Genomic DNA, 23,676 nt, shown 5'->3' with positions numbered 1-23,676 from the left:
TCAAAATGCAACCTTTAATGGTATTTGAACACACCCGTTTCTCTGATTTAGCTTTTAGAATTTACACAATTTATTGATTACATACAAGAAACCAAGTTTAATAAGTAGCCTACATATATGTGCATATATATATATATATATATATATATATATATATATATATTTATTCGGTCGGTCAACCAATTTGGAAGAATCTTGGTCAGTCGAGTTAAAACATAATAAGGCCACAGCCTATTACTCATTCATTTTCTTGCACTTCAACTGCTAGAAGTAGAACAATTATTATTTAATCATGTGGGTGAGTAATGTCTATTATTTGTTATAAGCAAAACAATCGCTAATCGCAAAGATTAGGATATATATAAATAAAAGGAGAGTATATGATATAAAATAATGCACCCAGTAGGTGGCGGTATGCACCTAAACAGGTTGCCTTTTAAATTGACGAAGAAGAAAGAAGAAGAAGAAAAAAAAAGGGGCTGGAAAAGTAACAACAAAAAGAAGAACGCCCCAGTAACGTTGACTCTACATCTGGAATGCAGGTTGTTGGCGACAAAGTCCTCCCAGAAGAATTAGGGAAGCAGAGGCCCAACGTGTGAGGACACGCTGAGTGAGTCCACAGAGGGGAACCGCGGGCTAACAGGATGAGTGGAGCCGTCGTGGACACGAGCACGCTCTACCTCTTTGATGTCGACGGGACGCTCACTGCTGCAAGACAGGTAACTTAGCGTGTTTGTGTGGATAAAATGAACTTGACGGCAGTTAAACAAACACCTGTCAATTGGCTAACGTTATACGTCAGTGCAACACCGAGCGCCACGTCATCACATCATCTTCGTCATCATCATCCTCTTCTTTTGGTTGCATGGCAGTTGGCATTAATCTCGTGCATTACCGCCACCTTGGCGTGGGGATCAGAAAACACCAAACCAACCGAACACCCCCGAAAAATAATAATAATAACAACTATAGCTATATATATATATATATATATATAGATAGCATAACACATATACCACAACCACTCTTGTACTAGATCCCTGTCATATCCAATTAAATACCCCTGTGCTCTTTAAGAAAGCTAACAGTCTTCTCACCTGTGTTCAGCACTCCCTGTAATGTGCATGTATGCAGCCCTGATCCTCTCACTGTATCTCATACTTACAACTCCAATCTACAGGCTCCACTGACTCTTCTCTACATCCTTCACACAACCCTGTCTGGTGTTTCCTATTATGTTTAGTGTTCTGTTTAGTGCACAATGGACCAATCATTACCTTGTCATCAATGTTTCCTCTCTTGTTCCTACCGAATCCTTTTTTAACTTTGACTTTCTTTTGTAGATGATCTAGATGTCTCCCGCTTTCTCGCTGTTTAAAGAGAGTACATTAACACTTGATTCATCATTTTTTCTGAATGTATTCAACTGAGGCTTTCCAAATAACCACATTTCTTCCATCTTCCACTTCCTACTCCTGAAATGAGATAATGATCACTTCCAACAGTAGAATCTTCATATCTTCAAGATGTAAAAAACGACGAGTGCTACAGGCTAAAATTGAATTACTGTCTGAACTGCATTTCATTCTTGCTTTAAAATAATAACAATAATAATGGCTAATAATGGCGGTTCCCAAGCTCAAGAATGCCGCGGCCCAATTTGAAATCTGAAAATCTTTCGCGGCCCACCCAAACCTTTAATCACAACTCTGATCAAAACATAATGATTAAATGATCTTAAGAATTTAACCAAAATCAAACTTCCGCGAGCAAAAGTTCATCTCCGCGAGGTATTTGCTCGCGCTCGAAGGAGTTTTCTACGCGCTCGCTGTTGTTCTTTTTAACAGTAAGGTGGAGACTGTGCTTTCAGGGTCCGATCGATGCCGCGAGGTGCGTCCGCTCCCGCCGCCCCCTCGCCATCCACGCCTTAAATCTTCAGCTGCTTTTAGAATAACTTATTTTCCCCGTTAAGATGGTTCAGCTACTGTAGAGAAAAGGGCACCGTCTCTCGCTCTTTAATCTCATGAAGTGCTCGGCGGGAACGACAGCTTTGTTTCTCCGACGCGCTCTGAAACAAGCTCCATATCTCGCGCGCTTGAGCGCCGCTCAGCATCTCGCCGTCGTAGACCGAGCTTTGGCATGTTTGGCAGAGCGCCTTGAGCGCCGTGTACAAGCAGTATGGATCAACCGATTAACCAATTGATCCATTGGTGCTCCGGATTATAAGGTATTTGTGCTTCATCAACTAATTTTTCACATAACTAATGTGCCGCATCATAAATATTTTTATAGTAACTTCAAACTTTTAAAAATTTAATTAAAAAACTTTATTTGCACCTGCAGTACCTTCTGCACTTTGGGAATTGCTGCTCTAATGTTATCACTAATAATTCTATATTTAGGATTGACGTGGCGCAGGGGTAGAGAGGGTGCGTCGGAAACCGCAAAGTTGGCAGTCTCAGCCCCGGCTGCTCCATGTCCCATGTCGAAGTGTACCTAACCCCTAATTATTCCCCGGACAAATATGTAAAACGCCATGGGTTAACAATGTAATGTAAGTCGCTTTGGATAAAAGCGTCAGCTAAATCACCTGTAAGGTACATAAGGGAATGTTGAGGAAAAAACAATTATAAACAATCTAGCTCACATATTATTGACTTGGAACCTTTTACCACCATTGTGTCCTCTGAAATCAGTTTTCTTTTCCCTCCATCTTTGCCTGTGCAAGTTGTATGTAGTAGTCATAATGTTCGAGGTTGGAACCCTAGGGGAAACACTTGAAATGTATATAAAAGCTGGAGACTGTTATGATTGTGATTGATGACTTCAGTACAGTAAATACATAGTTTGTTTTCAGCGTGTGACTCCAAACATGGCAGAGTTCCTCGAGAAGCTCAGGACTCGAGTTTGCGTCGGCGTGGTAGGAGGGTCGGACCTTTCTAAGATCAAAGAGCAGTTGGGAAATGATGGTAAGTGTGTGTGTGTGTGTGTGTGTGTGTGTGTGTGTGTGTGTGTGTGTGTGTGTGTGTGTGTGTGTGTGTGTGTGTGTGTGTGTGTGTGTGTGTGTGTGTGTGTCAAATACGTTCTTTGACTCTCAATTTTCCTTGCAGTGATCCATAAAGTGGACTACGTGTTTGCTGAGAACGGTCTAGTGGCGTATAAGAATGGACAGTTACTTTCTGTCCAGGTAAGATCGACCCTGTGTGGCCAAAGAACATCTTATTTTAGGTGAACAATTGTAAGCCTGCGTTGTCAAAGGCGTTGTAGGCCAGATTAAAAAGATTTGCCATCCTATTCTTGGTTTTGTGAAACAATGCTATGATTAGGATGGCTAATCTGAACATGATGGCATTACCTTGTGTAACAGACCCCAGGTTAACATTATTTGCTTGCTGCGGTTAGTCCATCCAGGCCCATATGGGAGAAGAGCTACTCCAAGATTTCATCAACTTCTGTCTCAACTACATGGCCAAGATCAAACTGCCTAAGAAGAGGTACAGTCATATCAGAGTGCATTTTTTCGGTCCTGTAGTTTGGATGCACATGGAATTAAAGGGTACTGGCCATTTATATGTAAAAAATAATAGATCGTCTCCATCAGCATAATTCAGATTGTTACTAAGTTTTTATGTCTGCTGTTTCACAGGGGTACATTCATTGAATTCCGTAATGGCATGTTAAACATCTCCCCTATTGGACGCAGCTGTTCACAGGAAGAGAGGAACGAGTTCTACGAGCTAGATCAGGTAAGGCACACATTAGGATTGTCCATCGGCGGTTCAATCCATCCTACTGGCTGGGTGTAGTGTCCCTCAGCGAGACACCAAACCCGAAGGGGCTCCCAGGGAACCTCTCTGACTGGGTTAAAAACCAAGATCAAATTCCTTGTATGTATGTTGTGATAATTCTAATGAAATGTATGTACAAAGACGGAATAGGGGGACAGGGTTGTTGAACCGCTGAGCTGGCAGAGTGTAAGAGACCGGCCGGACGGGTGTGACGAGTTGACAATGTTAACAAACAAAAGAAAAGCAGCAGTTAGAAGTCCGGGAGCTACTAAGCTTAGTCATGCACACCATAGCAAAGAGCCTTCCAAGATGGCGTGCAAGTTGAGCAGATGCAGTGTTGTCACTCAATGCATAATTCATAGAAACTCCACACAGCGTAAAAAACAAATACGTTGAGAAGAGGCGAGATGGCAACAAATGAGACAAAACTGCATAAACCAACCTCCACAATGCCAGGGAGGAGTTGAAACTAACTGCAAACAAAGCTCAAACTATTTGGGACAGTCGCGTTCGAAAAGCTCTGGTAGCCTTACAAAAAACGTAACAGAAAAATTCTGAGGCATTTTTCAACATTTCTTCACTTGCATCTAATTTTGGGTGCAGTTAAAGGCTGAGTGTAGTGGAGCATTTAGCTGCTGAAGAGACACCTTTTTTTTGGTGACCAAGAGGACAGATAAATATTGGACTGACAGGAACTTTTCTCCAGATAACCATTGTGTTTGGTTAATCTGCAATTAGGGAACTGTTGGATGTTTTCTCTGAAAATAGGAGCTAACGTATCCGATATGGTGTCTTTTCTTTTAAGCTTTTATTACACGGCTACCAGGTGCACAGACTCCCAATACAAATGTAGATGTTTGTGTACTAGGGCTGTCGAATATTCACTTAAAATAAACACGTATATATTCAAATATCTGGTTGTGCATTAGGCACGTCAACAACAGGACAAATTAGTACAGCGAGACATAACTTTATTACCTACACAAAATTAAATAAATGAAGTAATGGCCAAGACCACAGGCCTCGCTCGCACCGGTTTAAACAAACTACAACAATAAACAAGTGCTGATTAAGAGTTGTGCAAGCAATTTAAGGTTGCGATTCTTGTCCAAAATATGGCAGGCTTCATTCAGTGTAGGGCTGCAACTAACGATTATTTTGATAATCGATTAATCGGTCGATTATTTCTTCGATTAATCGATGAATCAGATTTTTTTTTAAACTGCATTAAAAAGCTTTAATTTCCAACCCTTTATTCTACAACAGAACCTCAAATTCGTCAGAACTAGTTCTCTATACTACACTCACAAACACACCCTAATATTCACTTGAAGCATATTCATTAAATTATTACCATGATTGTAGTGCAAGTTAAGTAAATGCATACAGCTACAAAACAACCAAGTGCTATGAGATGAATTTAAAATGGCATTTGTAAATAAATGCATTATAGGCTTCTTATGCATTATGTGACTCCCTTTACAGGCATAACATCAACTACCGTATAACCCACCGTATATGCGCAAGCGCACTGGACTACCATATATGACAGCATTTAAAAGTACAACACACACACAAATATATTTGTCAACAAGAACCGATATGGGACAAAGCACAAAATATCAGACAACACATTGAAAAATGAATTGTCCAAAAGAGGCGAGTAAATAAAAACGTGTCTTGCTAACTGCTTTACTGCTGTTATTAGCGAGCTAACGCTAGCTTGATCAGCTGGATGACGAGTAAACAGGAGGCTTGTTACGTCCCTCACGTCAAAACGGGGCAACGTGGACCGGGACCCCCCACGCTCGCACACCTTAGACGACTAGTCGAACAGACGTCTCTCCCTGCGTCATGTGACTCACAACAACTGCCGGCTGCTCTTTCCTCTACGTCGGCTCGGCGCCTTTATTTTTAGTTTTGCTCCGCGCGCATCTCCGCAACTCATTGAGTGACGTAATAATCGCGCGACACAACGAATCGATAATGAAATTCGTTGCCAACGCCTTTAATAATCGATTCGTTGTTGCAGCCCTAATTCAGTGATAAATATTAGCATTAGTTGAAGTTTTACAGTACCGGCATTGAACGCTCCAAGCGAGCTGTGCCGTGGTAAATATGGAACTTTTCCTTTGCATGAAACGGCAAATAATCAAACCAGTGCATGAAGCTGTTGTAGCCTATTTTATTCATGCAATATACAGTCAGGCACGCGCCCACCCGCAAAGCAGACAGTCTTGTCGCTGCTGCTGCTGTTGTTTTTTACATTGAAATAGTTTTATTTAAAAAAATTATTTGAATGTGAAAATATATTCGAATTTATAATATTCGATGTCAGCCCTATTGTGTATGAACCCTAACCCTATTTTCAATTTCCCAAATTGGCGGTTCAAGCAATGCATGAATTGTTTCATAGTTGGAAGGTGAGTTTTTTTTTTTTTTCTCCTTTTAGAAAGAGAAAATCAGAGACAAATTTGTGTCCGTATTAAAGGAAGAGTTCAAAGGCAAAGGATTGTCATTTTCAGTCGGTGAGTCTACTGCATTCCTGACAATTGTACAATGTTTGCATTAATTTGGAGCTTGTTACATCTGTAGGGAAAACAAAATGATCTGTAGTAGCCCCAGACTTCAGGTAGTATAAGATATCTGCTTTCTTTGTCAGTGTGCTGTAAATGGTCCATATTATCTCCCCCTGCCTCTCCACCTTTGTTTTTCTGCAGGCGGGCAGATCAGCTTTGATGTGTTTCCTGATGGTTGGGATAAGAGATTCTGCCTGAGGTTTGTTGAGAAGGACCACTCCACCATTCACTTCTTCGGAGACAAGACCAAACCTGTAAGTATGCTGACTGCTGATACCATGGCTGATTGCTGTAGGATGCACATTATTCCATCAATAGGAGTGCCTGGTTAGGACCACAACCACAGGAATGGGTTGATCTTGACAACACCGACCGGTATACATGCAGATTTAATTATCCAGGTTCCTCTAACCCTGCTTAACCTGGGTTGTTAAGTCTGTATTTTTTCACTGTAGGAAAATGTATATTTAATTTAATTGTTTTCCAATTTTTGTAAGATAATAGTGTCAAAGAAATTCAACATGTGTGTTTTCTCTTTCATTTGATTTATTGCGTAGCAACTATGTTATACAGCACAAAATACAAGTCAGCATTCTCTCCACTTCATGATTGGGCTGTTTCTACAAAGGTGACTTCCACTCACCGTCCACTTTATTAGGTACACCTGTTAAATTGCTTGTTAACACAAATTTCACTTTGCCACAACAACAACAACTGAAGACAACTTGCTGAAGGATATTTACTTTGCACACTTTGGGCCCCTTAGTACCCATTGAGCATGGTTTAAATGCTGCAGTCAACCGGAGTGTTGTTGCTGACTATGTCCATCCCTTTATGACCACAGTGTACCATCTTCTCATTTACAATTCAACTTAAAAGGGCTGAGTCCTCTGTCCTGAGAGACTGTGTGTCCTCAAACTTCCCAAAAACGTTTTCACATTGTCACAGAGTCATTTGTTGAAGCCAATAGTTTATTTAACCGGTACAAACGCAAGGCTGGCTCGTATTTGGGCCGAAGCCTCAGAGTTCTGCTGAACCCATCAGAAGGTCAGCCGTCACACCTTTTTTTTTTCTTTGCCTAACGTGTGTGTGTGTGTGTGTGTGTGTGTGTGTGTGTGTGTGTGTGTGTGTGTGTGTGTGTGTGTGTGTGTGTGTGTGTGTTAGGGAGGAAACGATTATGAGATCTACAGCGACCCTCGGACCATCGGCCATGAGGTCTCCTGTCCAGAGGAAACGCAACAACTTTGCCAGCAGTTGTCCTTTTTATGAGAGTGAAGCAGCAACTGTCCCTGTTCTGCCAAAATGGCTTCTATTAAGAGTTCTTATTAATCTGTCAAGAAGGCTTGCCCATAAAAAGGACCGATTGAATGCAGAAAGAGACTGCGTGTTGGGTTTGGGTTTTGAGTTGGAAGACTCACTGACTAATGAGAGGGGGATTTTTGGTTGGGTATTATGTGACAACTTTAATACATTTGAATCCATTACATCATATTTAATCAATTGGTTTTAATGAGATGCCGGGCACCTCATGGTAATTTTTGAGGCAAAACAATTACCAATGAAATGTTTCAATTTAGAGACAAATGTTCTATATTTAATACACATGATTCTCAAAAAATGTTTGATTTGTCTTTTAGTGCATTTCATGTCAACATCAGCTGATTTAAATCTGCTTTCGATCAAAATCCCTTGATCTCCCTTTGCCCTTTATCCGGTTGTCTGCCCACCTGCACCAATGACACTAGCTGTGTCGCCAGGCTGCATCCTTAAAGACGCATTTGTTGACCGCAAATGTCACTTCCACTGCGACTCGACTGCAACTCTGCTGCGCGCATATATATATATATATATAAATGTGTGTGTGTGTATGTATTATGAGAAATGAATGCCCGTAGCCATGCACACAGATATGACAAACATTACATGTATGCATAGTAATGTAATAGCTTTTCTATTGTCAAAAGAAAAAAAGCTATGTTGGGTTTTGTTTTTATAGCTGCTTTCTTCAGATCTCATGTGACTTTAAAAATTCTGGGCCATTGGGTTGCAGTTCTTTCTGTTTGGCATTTATTGATAAATCCTTAACATCAATTGATACACAACACATACACAGCACACGCTAGAGGGAAACACTCCAGTTGAACACAGCAGTATGGTGACATTCATCATCACACACCTTTACCTTATTTCTGCACGTATTACACCTGTCTCCATCTGAGTACAGCTGTATAAGCCGAGTCCTAAGAAATGTGAAACTAAAAACCTATTGCAATAATAGAAATGTCATTTTTAGATTTGGCTCTCTGAGTGTCGTGTGTAACCATGAGTGGATTGAATTGAATTAACCACAAGTCCTTTTATCCAAATTAAGGGAAGCTATGGAGCCAATCATTAGCAAACTTTATAATGAATGAACATTTATTAAATACAATGTTAACATTTGGAATCACACAGGCATTGTAGAGACCATGAAACTGAATGAATTCAAATTGTGTTTAAATCTGTTCTTGTTGTTGGTACGTTATCTATCAAACCACAAACTCTGACATTCTACAGTTTATATAATATTTGTAGAATCCCTATCTGATGTCATGATTCTCATCTGAAGCTTGAGTTGACCTTAGGATGTAGCATTGACAACATTGATGTGGATATAGAATGATGACAGTTCACTGAAACATAAGTAAATATATGTTCTTATATCAGAATTACTTGTTAATTACCAATAGTTGGACTGGTTCTAGAAATATCCTGTTGGACTGTATTCCCTTCAGCATCCTCTTCCCCGTATTTACTTCCATCATGGCTGCAAAAGGAAAGTTGTCTAAATAGAATATAAATAAATAGTATAATATAAATAAATAATAAATAGATACTGAACCCTAGTGGCAGTTTGGGGTTTCATGAGTATTGTTTTGGAGAAGGTAAACAAAAGGAAGAACACTTTAAGACTTGAAGGCAACTAATGACCAGGTTTCATCTAAGTTGGTATTAGGGAAGAAACTTGAGTGGTTGGAGTTGACCTCCTGTTTGTAGTGTAGCTTTGACCGGGACCATGGAGGGCTGACCCTGGGTCCCCGATCTGTGACCCCTCAAACACCTCTCAACACATTCATCTACTTTCCTCTGCATAAAACAGATAAGACAATGTGTAATCATGTGACTAATTATTACTGAGTTGTATAACATAGTTTCAAACTGTGAAATAAGTCAATTATAGGAGGGATGCCATCTACTTCTTGCTGTGTGTCTGAAGTTCAACTGGCCATACAAAGAAATACTTGGGACAAAATACCTTTTTACCAAGACTAGTATAATAACAAATATTATTTTACACTGAAGTGAAGACTGGGAGTAAACAAATCATTCTTTAAAACCTCCATCGTGTAGTTAATTGTTTTTAGATTTTCTTAAAGAGGAGACATCTTTGGGACAAAAGCTAAGGTAAGCCCAGGGACTTTTCCGATTAAACGAAGTGTTTCACTATCTTCCTCAAACTTGTTCTACTTTATTTCAGACTGGTTACATATGTCATTTATCCATCTAAAAGATAGTAATAGTGGGTCCCATTAAGAAATTCAGCCACCTAAAAAACACATCCACATATAAAACAACAAACATCTTCGCTATCTGCAACTAAACAATGCAATTGAATACAAATTAAATGGAAGGTCTGCCACGGCCTTTGTAAAAAGGGTGAACAGCTAGTATGACTTCATTTGGATGGAAATTGAACGAGACAAACTATAGCTTGAAAATCAATCAACCTTTTACTGCGAAGCCATTTTAACTCATCATATTGTGCCCCTCTGTGTGTCAGAGGAGAATGTCTATCACATTCCAGCCAGGCGGCAGGGTTAAGTATTTTCCTGTCAGACAGCGAAGACCTCGTCTCCACCGCTGGACAATCGGCCACGCCTGGTTCCAGGTGGGTGCAGGTGAAGAGGTCATCAGGTTTTTTTGTGTTGGGCTGGTTGTGCGGTCCTAGAAGTAGGGGCAGATTGGTGTACTTGGTTGGAGTTTTGTGGTTGGCTGGTTCAAAGAAATGGGCGTGTCCTCTTTCCAGTGCGAGACTGCTGATTAGGATTGTGTGGTAAGCGGTTCCAGCCTGCATCTGTCTCCTGCTGTTTAGCTAGTCCTCCTCGTCGGGACATTCATTCCCTCCCATGAGATCGGCTTCCCTGTTAGGGTTGTTGTCTGTGGGGACAAAACACCCACACCAATTAAAAAGATGTTCCATTCAATTAGCAGCAACATGGACAAACTCCTCATATTTCAGATTTTTTTATTTTGTGTTTAGAATACATTTTCCACAAAAAGCCCAATTAACGTAACTTAAAAAAAAAAAAAGACGCGTTATTAAAATCCAGAATCAACGACTATGAGATATCATTCATTTGTAATTTGTCATTCTTTTGGACTTATTTTTTCACATGAACAAAAATGTTTGTTTTACTCTAACTGGTAGTGTAAATGTATTATAGTGAAACAGTAGTGGAGGATAACACGATTTTCTAATCCCAATCAGACAATTGTGTTTTATCTAAACTCTCCTTTTTATTTAAACAGATTCGGAGGTTAGTTTTGGAGACGGCTGTTGAGGAGGGGTTATGGTGGTGTCGTAGCAGGGTGTGTCTCTGTGTATTGTATGCCTTGTCTGAAGCCCAGGGGTTTGTGGTTGGCGGTTCCTTCTGATGGTACCTCCTGGTGATTGGTTAGCTCCTCTTTCAGCTGCTGGGACTCCCCCTTCACAGCTGATAGGAAGTGTGCTGCAGACTGGCAAGGAGGAATTGATTTCTCCATGCGGTTATAAAGACCTTTCCACATTCTGGAGAGAAGGATCAGAAGTCTACATTTGAGACTCTTTAAGACATTCAATGCTTTCTGGAGTAATGTTGGACCGAAAAAAAGTATACATATATATATAATATATTGTTTAACTCAATCCAAATTAGAATTTTCACCACAACGTACTAATCAAACTACTGAACCAAGAATACAGGCAATCATGCAGCAGCTCACTTGAAGCAGTAGGGCGTGGTGTTTGGTCTCAGGACCCCCTGACTCTGGCTCAACTCGTCCTTGTACAGAGGGTTGGTGTACTCTGCTCTGTCCTTCCACAGCTCAGGCCACAACGAATGACTTCGCTCATGGAGCCTGTAGTCAAACATCACAGACCAACCAACGGTGAACAGGATACTGCGCCCCTTACAATGGCTTTATGAAATCATCTAGCAAACATTTCTACGTAATCTTTGTCACAGATGAGTTATCTTCTCAGTGCATCCACCATTTTAGACACATGAGGGGTGGCTCAAAGTTCCTCAAAATCGTACTTTCTGAAATACAACAATCTACATTGAAATATATATATATATATATATATATATATATATATACGCACTCAACACTAGTCACAACATTAGGTTCCCTTTAGACCAAGTAAAAAGGACTTTACTACTCTCAAAGAGGCACGCATTTAGACACGTACATCAATGGATCATAAATAACTTATGAGCTGGATGTTACTGGCTCCTGTGTCATACATAAGGTTACACAAATAAATTGAAGATAAGAAGCGGCCATTATGTTTGTGACATCCCCTATTGGTTGGTGGACTGTTGTTTTCAAACCATGATTTTGTCAACTTGGTCAACGCCATCTTGAAATATTTAGACTGCGGAGAGGTGTAAGGTAGAGACACCATAATTATAATGAACATCCTGCTTCATTTAAGAGGACTTAAGATGATCTAGACTAGCGGAGAAAGAACATTTTTATTCATTTAGCATCCAGGGGAGTCCAACCAGCTGGTTGGTCGAGAGAATGCATGTTTAAGACACTTCCACATTAGCTTCACTAGGCAGAACCGGAGGTTACCTACCACTTAAATGTTTGCCTAAAGCATCTTAATTTAACGTATGTGGAGCTGCTCTGTCCTAGCTGTAATGCATTTTTACCTTACCGTATCTAGCCTTTCTTTACCTTTACCTTATTAAAAAAAGTCATATATAAATTGTGAATAAAGCCAAGAATAATAATTAGAATAATAATTATATATATATACATATATATATATATATATATATACATATATATATCCAACACATATATATATACCCAACACATATACATACATGTACATACATACATACATACACACACACATACACATGTACACACACACACACACACATTTATAGGCATAGTGTGTCCAACCTCATGTCCCTACGTTCCTTCTCACTGTTGCCCAGGAAGCTTCCATACTGACAGGAGTAGATGTGTGTGTGTATGGCGATGAGGAAGCGCTCGTTGAACTCAAAGGCGCACGGGAACTGCTCAGATAGCTGCCACACACACTCCAGAAACTGATCGATGACAGGAGACACCTCTTTGGGATCTCCATCCAGGTGGGCGTACCTGTAGGAACACAGCTCTTTCTTAATGCTCCATCACACAACACAACCTTCAAATAAATGATTTATTTACTAAATTAACAAAGAACTGACATATATGGAGATAAAACTGTCAATTCTGAAGATATGTGAAATATTACACTTGTGCTCTTGCCAAATTTTAACAAAACGTTTACAAGCAATTCAATTCAAGTACAAGTAATTACCAGCTCCATTAAGGTACAAATTATTATACCGTACCCACATTTATTAAAAGCATCCAAAGCAAACCAAACTGTTGGCTAAGAAATGTATTGCTGACATGAATGTGAAGAAAAGCCTGGATATTAAGTATTATTTAGCATGAATGCAAGAGAAGTAAAAAAGAAAAAGAGTGAATAATAATTGCAAAAGTAATCCATCCATCCATCCATCCATTTTCAACCGCTTATCCGGGGTCGGGTCGCGGGGGCAACAGCTCCAGCAGGGGACCCCAAACTTTCCTTTCCCGGGCCACATCTACCAGCTCTAACTGGGGGATCCCAAGGCGTTCCCAGGCCAGTGCAGAGATATAATCTCTCCACCTAGTCCTGGGTCTTCCCCGGGGCCTCTTCCCAGCTGGCCGGGCCTGAAACACCTTCCTAGGGAGGCGCCCAGGGGGCATCCTCACCAGATGCCCAAACCACCTCAACTGGCTCCTTTTGACGCCAAGGAGCAGCGGCTCTACTCCGAGCTCCTCGCGAATGGCTGAGCTTCTCGCCCTATCCCTAAGGGAGACGCCAGCCACTCTCCTGAGGAAACCCATTTCGGCCGCTTGTACCCGTGACCTAGTTCTTTCGGTCATGACCCATCCTTCATGACCATAGGTGAGGGTAGGAACGAAGATTGACCGGTAGATCGAGAGCTTTGCCTTTCGGCTCAGCTCTCTTTTCGTCATAACGGTGCGGTAAAGCGAGTGCAATACCGCCCCCGCTGCTCCGATTCTCCGGCCAAACTCACACTCCATCTTCCCCTCACTCGTGAACAAGACCCAGAGGTACTTGAACTCCTTCACTTGGGGTAAGGACACATTCCCTACCTGGAGTAGGCAATCCATCGGTTTCCTGCTGAGAACCATGGCCTCAGATTTAGAGGTGCTAATCCTCATCCCGACCGCTTCACACTCGACTGCGAAACGCTCCAGTGAGAGTTGGAGGTCACAGACGGAAGATGCCATCAGGACCACATCATCTGCAAAAAGCAGCGATGAGATCCGCAGCCCCCCGAACTGTAGACCCTCCTCCCCCCGACTACGCCTCGATATCCTGTCCATGAAAACCACAAACAAGATTGGTGACAAGGCGCAGCCCTGGCGAAGGCCAACCCCCACCGGAAACGCCTTCGACTTACTGCCGAGCACCCGAACACAGCTCTCGCTTTGGGCGTACAAGGATTGGATGGCCCCAAGCAAGGACCCCCTCACCCCGTACTCCCACAGCACCTCCCACAGTATCTCTCGGGGGACCCGGTCATACGCCTTCTCCAAGTCCACAAAACACATGTAGACTGGATGAGCATACTCCCAAGCCCCCTCTATGATCCTGGAAAGAGTGAAGAGCTGGTCCGTTGTTCCACGACCAGGACGAAAACCGCATTGTTCCTCTTCAATCCTTGGTTCGACTATCATGCAAAAATGATAGGATGGGAGGGGGTGCAAAAGTAATCATGCAAGATTATTTATTACCGTGAATTCTCAAATAGTGGCCTTCCAGAGCAGTAACCGTAGACGGCAATACTAGATTGGCCCATTCCATTTTTAATGCAGCATATGTACTTTTTGCTTTAGGCTTAGCCGGTGAATTGTTACACAGTTACCTTTGGGAGAACTTGTGTCCAAAAGAAACCCAGTCTCTTTCTATCAGCACCTGGGAAAGAGATGGGAAGGAAAGTAGGCAGGAGATGAGAACTCTCATGGTCTTCAAATAAGGGTTGTTAGTATTGTGCGTGTGTTACCATGAGTCCTTTTATGGTTCGGTAGTATGGGTCCAACAGGATACTGGCTACAGAGCAGGCCTGGGCCGTCCTGTCCCAGCCATCTGAACAGTGAACCAACACGCTGACACCTTCATTGGCCACTGCCTGAGGAGAGAGAGAGAGAGAGAGAGTAGTTGCAGTATTAATGCAGAAGAAATACTAGTAGTAGTTTTCTTTATAGTAATATGAGTAGTAATAGCAGTTGTAGTATTACCACTACTAGTAGTGAAAGTAGTAATTTTAGTCATAATAGCAGTAGAAATACTGGTAGTAATGGTGTTAGCAATGGTAGGAGTATCAGTTGTAGTAATAGTAGTAGTTTTAGTAGAATCTGAAAGAGCAATAAGTATTTCAACAAAACAGCTTTATTCTGAGCTTCATGTTGAGGTACAGATAATCATTGAGGCTTTTTAGAGAGGGGGGTTAGGAGACAGAATGTCTGTCCTTCAAACTAAGAAGTTATTAATTGATAAGCCTCATCACAAGCATTACAGTAAGAATTTCCTCCATGGGGCTTTGAAATTATGGAATTAGGTAGGAGAGAGAAAGAGAGCAGTTAAATGACAAAAGAAACCTGCACAGATATTGCTATCAAAAACAGCCCCATTTAAAAACAGTTTAGCTTGAGTCATGGAGATGAGGGTTTCTAAAACATTCAATCATATAAAATATGAGAAATAATTTGAACCATGTGTCATTATGAAATGTCTTATCTTTGTTTTCTATTTGTCGGCTTCCCATCCAACAGTCTTGCTATTACCATGATACCAGTTGCGTCACAACGGCGCCGACAAGGCTTTCCTATGCCGTCGACTCCAACATGCATTATTTCATTCCAGATGGCATCAGAAGAGCCTTTAGCGGGGGATGCAGTAGCTTTTACTTAAATGTAAGTACTGGAACTGAAATCTACTGATATAAATGTTAGGATATAATATTTGACCTTATAAAATCACATCTTAGAATTTGATTAGGTTGTAACCATTTCCGCAACAGCATGATAATGCATGTCGATATCAGATGTTAATCTCCAAAGCTGGAAAAGGTCAACATTGATTATTTCTTGTACCTACAGCTGCATTTTTAAACAGATTATAGAAATATATGTGGTTGCTGTGTGGGCTCCTGCTTGTGTGTGGTTTTGTGCACGGTATGTCTGTCTGTGTAAACACCTTGGCTATGAAGAGCCCCGCGTCCAGTACGGCTTTAATATGTTTGAGCCAACCAGAGTTCTCCAGACCATACAGGAAGTCAGTCATGGAGGGAGATCTCATCTCGCCCACTGCATGGGACAGACACACACAAGAAAATGGGGAGAGATGCCATCAAACAATGCCTGGAGTATTTAACTATACTTTAAAATGTCTGTTTCACATTTTTGAAGCAATGTATTGTATGTATTATTTGTTTGTGGACGAACACACACACACACACCGTCAAGGATTTTCTGCTGACTGCTTCTCATAACGTGGATGTTTTCGATGCCGATGAACTGCAGCTTGATGTTGGTGTAGTGATCCTCGTTCTCATAGCCTTTACCTGCAGCTCGATTTGCCATGGCATTAAGCTGGACCAACACACACAAACACAGACACACACACACACACAATACTGTATATGAATATATACTCACTGATTACATGTATAAAATTGCATTTCTTGTTTCTTGCTCTTCTGAGTTTGTATCCATATGGTTGAATGCACTTATTGGATAAAAGTGTCAGCTAAATGACATGTCATTTATATATATATATATATATTACACACACACACACACATACACACACTGAAGTGAGTAGCGCTTGAAGGACAAACATCCTGTCTCCTAACCCCCTCTCTCCCTCACCCAATTCCATAATTTCAAAATAGCTATCTCTATCTCTCTATCTCTCTCTATATATATAGGGAAAACCCTGTATATATATATATATATATATATATATATATATATATATATATATATATATATATACAGGGTTTTCCCTGAAATTATATTAGGGGGGTGCCCCGCATTGCCCTTGCCTAGAAGGTGAGGCAAATTTTTTTAATTGTATTTTCTATTTATTCCCGGATCACAAAAGAAGTCCTTTCCCATGGAGAAGGTCCTTACCTTGTTCTTTTATTGAACAGACTAAATACTGTAGCCTCATGGTATTCATATTATGTAATTTCTCTCTCTATGCAATTGTCCTCTCTGTATCATGCATGGCAGAGATCTACCACGATGCGCACACACACACAGATACATGTGTGTGCACAGCAATATGCACATGCACACATTTAAGCACACTCCCACCAGTGTTGGTCTTCGGCCGTACGCCCTCCTCCCTCCCAAAAGCTGTATATATATATATATATATTTTTTTTTAGGAACTTATAACACTTGGATATGTGAGTGAGGAAGAGTTTTGGAGAGGAGATACCTTTGGCCTGGTGTCCACTACATAGATGTAGTCACTGCCAGGGTTGGACTTCATCATAACCTGCAGCATCATCTCATCATCCTGAGAGCGTCCACTGAAGCCGGACAGTGGCTGACTACACCGACATACGGCTGCCTGGATGACAATGAAACATCATAATTGTTGTAATGCTGCTCCAACTATTGTTCCATCTATTCTTTATTCCACATATTTATATTATTCCATTTCTTCCATGGCACCATTCAGCTCCTTCAAATTGTCATCAAAATATCTACTCCTTCAGGAGAAGGTGCTATGACTTCTCAGCGTTCTACCTTGAATTAATATCAATGAATATTCATAACATTTTTACCATGGTTTTACAATGAGTTTTTTTTTTCTTCAAATCCTCTTAAACTTATTCAACTTTCAAATCATTTTTGTTCCTCCGTCTTTCAGCTACAGCTACCATTTAAACTCCAGAATGTGCACGTGCCATTGTTGTTGTTGTGCCATCACTGCGGCAACGGTTAAACACGGGAAGGTGGTGTCCCTGTTAAAAAAAAAAAAAAACTGTCCTCAGGGTGCAAGTCACCTTTATTGAGGCATGTGGTGTCTGGCAACTCCACATGGTCCTCACCAAACCCCAGGCCCTCAGCCTGGTGATTAAGGTAAGGATCGAGGGGTTTGATTACGCCATGTTCGCCACATCGCATGATGGGAGGTGTTTCCGTTGCGGTGGGGAGGGACACCTGGCGAGGGGTTGCCCGGAGAGGAACCACTCATCCGCTCCGCTAGATGTGGGCCAGCCGGGAAGTCAGGTAGATGAGGGGGAGAGTGTGGGATTGGGTGAGGGCCAGCCATTCGGTCAGGTGGATGAGGGGGAGAGTGTGGGATTGGGTGAGAGCCAGCCGGTCGGTCAGGTGAATGAGGAGGATAGTGTGGGATTGGGTGAGGGCCAGCCAGGTGGTCAGGTGGATGAGGGGGAGAGTGTGGGATTGGGTGAGGGCCAGCCGGTCGGTCAGGTGGATGAGGGGGTCAGAGGGAATGAATGTCACAGTGAATGGGGGGTTGAATGCAGCCCAGCGGGCAGGTGTGTGTGACAGAGTGAAAGAGGGGATGGGGGCACTCGTTAGTGGGGGAGCTGTTCGAGGTGGAACCTCGGACAGCGAGGAAGATATGGAAGAGGGGGGGATGGGCTTTAAGGCCCCCCGCCTGAAGAGGAAGACGAGGGCCAGCAGGGGAGGCTCTTGGGCAAAGAGGAAGTGGCGCAGAGGGGAAGTGGGGAGTCAGAGTCCTCTTCAGGGTGGGCCTCTTAACAACAGCGTCTCCTCAGGTGGGACGGTCACCAGCAGGCACGGGGTGGGGCAGCTGAAATCATTCCTGCTGGCCACCAAGAATCAGAGAGGAGTGGAGCTGGAGGACTACTTCTCCGACTTGGAGAAGTTCGCTCGCTCTGTTCGACACGGCTGCACGAAGAAGGGTGCTGCAAAATACACCCAGCGGCAGGTCTTCCGACTGAGGAAGATACACCTCAAAATCACCAGGGAAGGAGGAAATGGGACTGAGTGAGGCGTCCGACCGGCGGAGGAGGATCCTGAGCGGGAAGACGGGCCAATGAAGGAGATCAGCGGAGTACAGATCGACCGATTTACTATAGTGCCTAATTACTGAAATTGTTTTTATGTAAAATAAAGGTTTTCTAAAAATCAAAAAAATCTCTCTCTCTAATTCCATAATTTCAAAGCCCCATGGAGGAAATTCTTACTTTAATGCTTGTGATGAGGCTTATCAATTAATAACTTCTTAGTTTGAAGGACAGACATTCTGTCTCCTAACCCCCCCTCTCTGAAAAGCCTCAATGATTATCTGTACCTCAACATGAAGCTCAGAATAAAGCTGTTTTGTTGAAATACTTATTGCTCTTTCAGATTCTATTAAAACTACTACTACAACAACTGATACTCCTACTACCATTGCTAACACCATTATTACTACTAGTATTTCTACTGCTATTAATACTAAAATTACTACTTTCACTACTAGTAGTGGTAATACTATAACTGATATTACTATAAAGAAAACTACTACTAGTATTTCTTCTGCATTAATACTGTAACTACTATTACTACAAGTACTGCTATTACTAGTACTATTAGTAATACTACAACACCTATTACTACTACTAATATACTACTACTAGTATTTCTACTGCAATTACTCCTACTACTATTATATTTTGGTATTTTAAACATTTTTTTGAAATTTATTCTTTTCTTTTCTCATTTCTGTATTTTCAGCAATTCTTTGGAACCAATTTCAGCTTTTAACATTCCAAATGTCTTTATCACATCACATATTTTACATGTACAAATGTAGTCAATGATGTTTACATTAGTACAAAGGTCAAAAACACATCAATTATTCCCCAGTTATTTAGATTTTGATGATCTGGATAATTCCGTTGTCTACTCAACTTGATTCTTACAAAAAAGGGCCAACAGATGTACACAAGATAAGATTGCTCCTGTGTGTGTGTGTGTGTGTGTGTGTGTGTGTGTGTGTGTGTGTGTGTGTGTGCGTGCGCATCACACAAACCAATGTGTCCTGGTGGAAGTAGGACAGAACAGGGAATCGCCCTCGACTCCTGAACCTCGAGCTTCCCACGATTAAGGCAGTTGTGGCTGACTTTGGAACAAAGAGTTGTGATGGGTACGTATCACAGACCTACAAGAGGACACACACACACACACATCTCTGAACTAGGTTTCTGTCCAGCCGTAAAGAGCTAATGTGGATGACAGTCAAATCTAGTGTAAAGGATAAAGCCGATATGGCACGCAGTGCAACAGTATGGCTCATTGTTTGAGCAATGCATTGTTAATTTGGTTCTTTTCATGGCATGTGTTTATAATAAAAGAGAATATCTCCAAACATATTAATAAAGTTCTAACTATACATTCTCTAAATTGTCATTCTGCTGCTAAACGGTTTCACTATACCTTTACCACAATGACCAGCATTTGAAGGGCTTTTGAGTAACATATCTCAGTGCTCTTGGTACATTCTTTAATATTGAAGGCATTAGCCATGGAGACGTCAGTCCTTAGGCTATCATTTCAAACTCATATGTCCAGCTCACTAATGTATCTGTTTGGTGTAACTTTGTACAGGAGGTTACATGATAGACTATTTCTTGGCAAGGGCAAGTAAGTATAGTTCTTGTGCTAAACATAATAAATATGGTATATAGTAGTATATACCATGAAGATAATAACTAAACAATTCCCAAATATTAAATCCCAGTAATACTTTGAATTTCTTACACTACCATGCAGAATGAATGTAGCCATTATCTCTCTATTCTGAAAATTCAATCTCATCAAATCAACAAGGTTGTTCTATTCATTATTTTAAAAGAAAATACTTTTATACCAGACATTCATTTCTACATGTTAAAACACAAGTAACAAATGGACTGACCCTATATTCACTGTTGGCCACTGTAGCAACCCACAAGTTATTTGGAACTCCCATCCTCTTGAAGTCAGCCGTTAGGTCGATGAAGTTCCAGGACTCTTCTCTCTCCACTTTGTTCACATTGGGATTAAAGGACAGGCAGTACAGCTCACTGTACTTCTCTGAAGAGAGGAGCAAATAATTGTGTTGAAACTGTACCCTAATGCACTTAACATACTTTAAGAAAGTACATTAAAGCACCATGATGACACTCTGCCAGACGTCTTTGTGTGCATGAAATCACACTGACCCACATTTAACCAATTACACACATAAATACATCCACACACCTGGCCGCGACAATCTTAGCAATGACGTGTGGACCTCCAAACAGTCTCTCTCCTGCGGAATGAGGATCTGGAAGACACGGAAGTCCTTACAATGCAGGATCAGCTGACTTCCTGCGGGAATGGTGGGTGGCCTCTCCACACTGCTCAGCATACTGTGTAACACCTGAAACACACATAAACACACATCTGTCCTTTTTTCTAACATAGAGAAGTGCACCCAATCACAACACAGTGTTCGGTTTCCTCTATTAGCCCGTTTTGTAAATACCTAATGAGGCTTTGATGTGAACAGAAGTCAGTGACATTCCAGCACTATAAACTAGCCTAGAACTAGCCTCATTAAAGTCACATTACTGTTACTCTTCTGGGTTTTTCACATAGGAAGTGAATGCTTTTTGGTGAGGGAGAAGAAGACAGTTGCGTTCAATGTAATTTTTTTACACAACATAATTGGAATCTGTCTTATTTGTTTCTACTAATCAAAGTTGCAGCCTGTTGGGTTCAATCTGACACTCCTGGATGCCCGTTTTATCTTGTCACGTCCAAGTGGCCAGGGCGGTATCCTTCTCCACCTCCAGTAGACTCCAAATAGGGAAGGGCAGTATATTTCCTTCCTGTGTCTAGAAACTCGGCACTTACACAATCCAAATAAACATGAAAGATAAAGATTTCAGCCCGCTTGATTCAAACCGTACTAAAGCTCAACAACTTTGTCATCATAACAATTATACCTTAAAGTAGATATATCATGCTCATTTTAAGACCCATACTTGTATTTAGGGCATGCTTTGACGTTAAAACACCAAATCATTTTTCTTGTATTGTCTGTGTGAATATCCCTGTATTCACCTTCTGTCTCTTTAAGCTGAGGCCAGTGCGTGATACTGTTTTTTTTTTTTGCTTCCATACATACAGGATTGGATTAAAATGGTATCTAAAGAATCCTTGATTCCCATAGAAAATCTTGGGCATTAACTTGCACGTTACTATTTGAACAAAAAAAAAAAGATTGGGGACTGCTAGTCTACAGGACCTTGTCTAAAGAACTATCCTCCATCTCAGCCTATACCAAATCAGTTTTCCCCTCCACTACAAATTCAGCATGAGTATTATACTAATACGTTCTGCTTTATACTTCAGGAGAGGGGGTTTACATTTAAAGGGTAAACATGTGGGCAATATTCATACACTGTATCGTACATGTCACCACTTTATCTACAAAATGAGATCCCAAGCAGGCCGTTGTGTGACGGTGCATGATTACTCTTATCAATAATGAAATGTATCTATCTTTAGTGGGAACCAGATCAAGTGTAAAAGCAGTGCTCATGATAGGTTTGGCACCCTGCCTCCACCTTACCCATGTCTCCTTGCGTGTCTCAGGGTTGTTTTCTACAAAGATGGTGTGCGTGGCTGAAAGGTACAGAGTCCCAATGCTGGCTTTTCTCTGTCCTGACGACCGGTCCAGGAGACGCGCATTCTCCACCTGCGAGAGGCACAAATAATTGTTTGTGCCCACCAATAATAATTGGTGGGAAAGGTGTAGTTGGCTCAAACATGATGCATAGTCAGAAAGTATGTCTCTTCAATCACCAAGACACACACATTTATTTACACATGCAATTATTTTACTGTAGTGACAGTTTATCAGAGTCAACATAAAAATGTAACTTGACAAGTTGAATTGTCTTGTAGTTAAGTGTGTGCACTAGTGGAGAGGTTTACTGTACTGATACCATGAGTGTATCAGCAGGCCTACATATTAAGCATAATGGAGCCTGTCAGACTAGTGATGTGGTAATGAGATGGATGGCCTGCTACTGAAATTTATTATACATTCATATTTCATAATTAGTCAAAAACAAACGTTGGCAACAGGAGCAATGGAATACACATGCGACATCCCATGTCCCGAAACCCTCCCGTCGGCACAGGAAAAACTCCCCTATCGTTGAGCACCGTCACTGCCAAATACTACAGCTAGCTACCTTATCGATTCAACTGATAAGTCCATTATCGGACACAACGTTGGCAGATATTTGATGATTCCTGTGAAAACCGTATATTAGTACACGTTAGTAATCCCTAAGCGATAAACACACACAGCTACAGCGTCTGGATAAGAGGGTTTCCTCATGTAGCCCCCTGCTAAGGACGTCCCCGCAGCCTGCCCCATCAGTCCGGAGAGGACAACAGATAACTGACCCAAATGGTGCCTCCGTGACGAGATGGACGCGGGTCCAGGGGGATGGTGGACCTAGTGGCATCGAACGCTGGCCGAACGCTGGCCGAACGGGCGCAGCGATACAGCAACAAGGACGAAGGACAGAACGGGCTAACGTTATATTTAGTTACTGGCAATAACATGCTGAGTGTAATTACCTTAGGCGTCCGGATGTGCTCCATCACCGGCAAGCAAAATGGTGGAGATAGAGATAAAGTTTGTGTATGTAGGGGGGGGACAAACACTTATATCCCCAGATTTACGTCGTGTTCACCTTGTGGCTGCTGTACCCACACTTCCCTGCAGTATTCTCCATGACTACCTTTGATCTATGAGACCTGAAGGAAAGCGGTACCCCGGACCGGTTCTAACGGTACACGGGCTCTGTCCCTATCAGCTCTGACAAAAGATGCATTCTGCGTACAACAGTCAGGCGAATCATTACTAAATGCAAGGCCTTTGGTTT

At 41.6% G+C, this 23,676-nt stretch overlaps 2 protein-coding genes across 5 annotated transcripts; one reads left to right on the top strand and one right to left on the bottom strand.

Annotated features, from left to right (window-relative positions):
- Positions 1–405: 405 nt before the first annotated feature.
- pmm2 (phosphomannomutase 2) lies at positions 406–9,252 on the top strand. The gene is made up of 8 exons (XM_040186116.2): positions 406–719; positions 2,858–2,969; positions 3,111–3,187; positions 3,403–3,494; positions 3,647–3,746; positions 6,241–6,316; positions 6,509–6,621; positions 7,532–9,252. The coding sequence occupies exons 1-8, from the start codon at positions 645–647 to the stop codon at positions 7,634–7,636; spliced, it is 750 nt and encodes a 249-aa protein (XP_040042050.2). The 5' UTR covers positions 406–644; the 3' UTR covers positions 7,637–9,252.
- On the bottom strand, positions 8,412–23,676 carry LOC120824936 (phosphatidylinositol-3-phosphate phosphatase MTMR7). 4 transcript variants are annotated; one of them, XM_078080200.1, is made up of 15 exons: positions 23,369–23,641; positions 23,192–23,270; positions 22,347–22,472; positions 20,987–21,149; positions 20,661–20,818; positions 19,776–19,904; positions 17,199–17,333; positions 16,210–16,342; positions 15,948–16,057; positions 14,755–14,880; positions 14,617–14,666; positions 12,587–12,787; positions 11,390–11,524; positions 11,020–11,195; positions 8,412–10,564 (listed from the first exon to the last, which is right to left on the bottom strand). In XM_078080200.1, the coding sequence occupies exons 4-15, from the start codon at positions 21,135–21,137 to the stop codon at positions 10,500–10,502; spliced, it is 1,569 nt and encodes a 522-aa protein (XP_077936326.1). In that variant the 5' UTR covers positions 21,138–21,149; positions 22,347–22,472; positions 23,192–23,270; positions 23,369–23,641; the 3' UTR covers positions 8,412–10,499. The 4 variants fall into 4 exon arrangements, with proteins under 4 accessions (XP_077936326.1, XP_077936327.1, XP_040042046.1 ...); XM_078080201.1 differs by having other exon boundaries at positions 11,069–11,195; XM_040186112.2 differs by lacking the exon at positions 23,192–23,270 and having other exon boundaries at positions 23,369–23,676.

Source organism: Gasterosteus aculeatus, chromosome 9 (genome assembly GCF_964276395.1).
Source record: "Gasterosteus aculeatus chromosome 9, fGasAcu3.hap1.1, whole genome shotgun sequence".
NCBI classification, from domain to species: Eukaryota; Metazoa; Chordata; class Actinopteri; order Perciformes; family Gasterosteidae; genus Gasterosteus; species Gasterosteus aculeatus.
Note: the sequence above shows the minus strand (reverse complement) of the source record. Positions and strands in the feature narration are given on the sequence as shown.

Bases quoted from the DNA above. Each gene is read 5' to 3' on its own strand.
- pmm2 (XM_040186116.2), top strand. From the start codon at position 645: ATGAGTGGAGCCGTCGTGGACACGAGCACGCTCTACCTCTTTGATGTC. The intron at 3,495-3,646 runs GTACAGTCATAT...GCTGTTTCACAG, and splicing joins ATCAAACTGCCTAAGAAGAG to GGGTACATTCATTGAATTCC. The intron at 6,622-7,531 runs GTAAGTATGCTG...TGTGTGTGTTAG, and splicing joins TCGGAGACAAGACCAAACCT to GGAGGAAACGATTATGAGAT.
- LOC120824936 (XM_040186112.2), bottom strand. From the start codon at position 23,392: ATGGAGCACATCCGGACGCCTAAG. The intron at 22,473-23,368 runs GTAATTACACTC...TGCCTCTCGCAG, and splicing joins AGCACATCCGGACGCCTAAG to GTGGAGAATGCGCGTCTCCT. The intron at 11,196-11,389 runs GTGAGCTGCTGC...CCTTCTCTCCAG, and splicing joins ACCACGCCCTACTGCTTCAA to AATGTGGAAAGGTCTTTATA.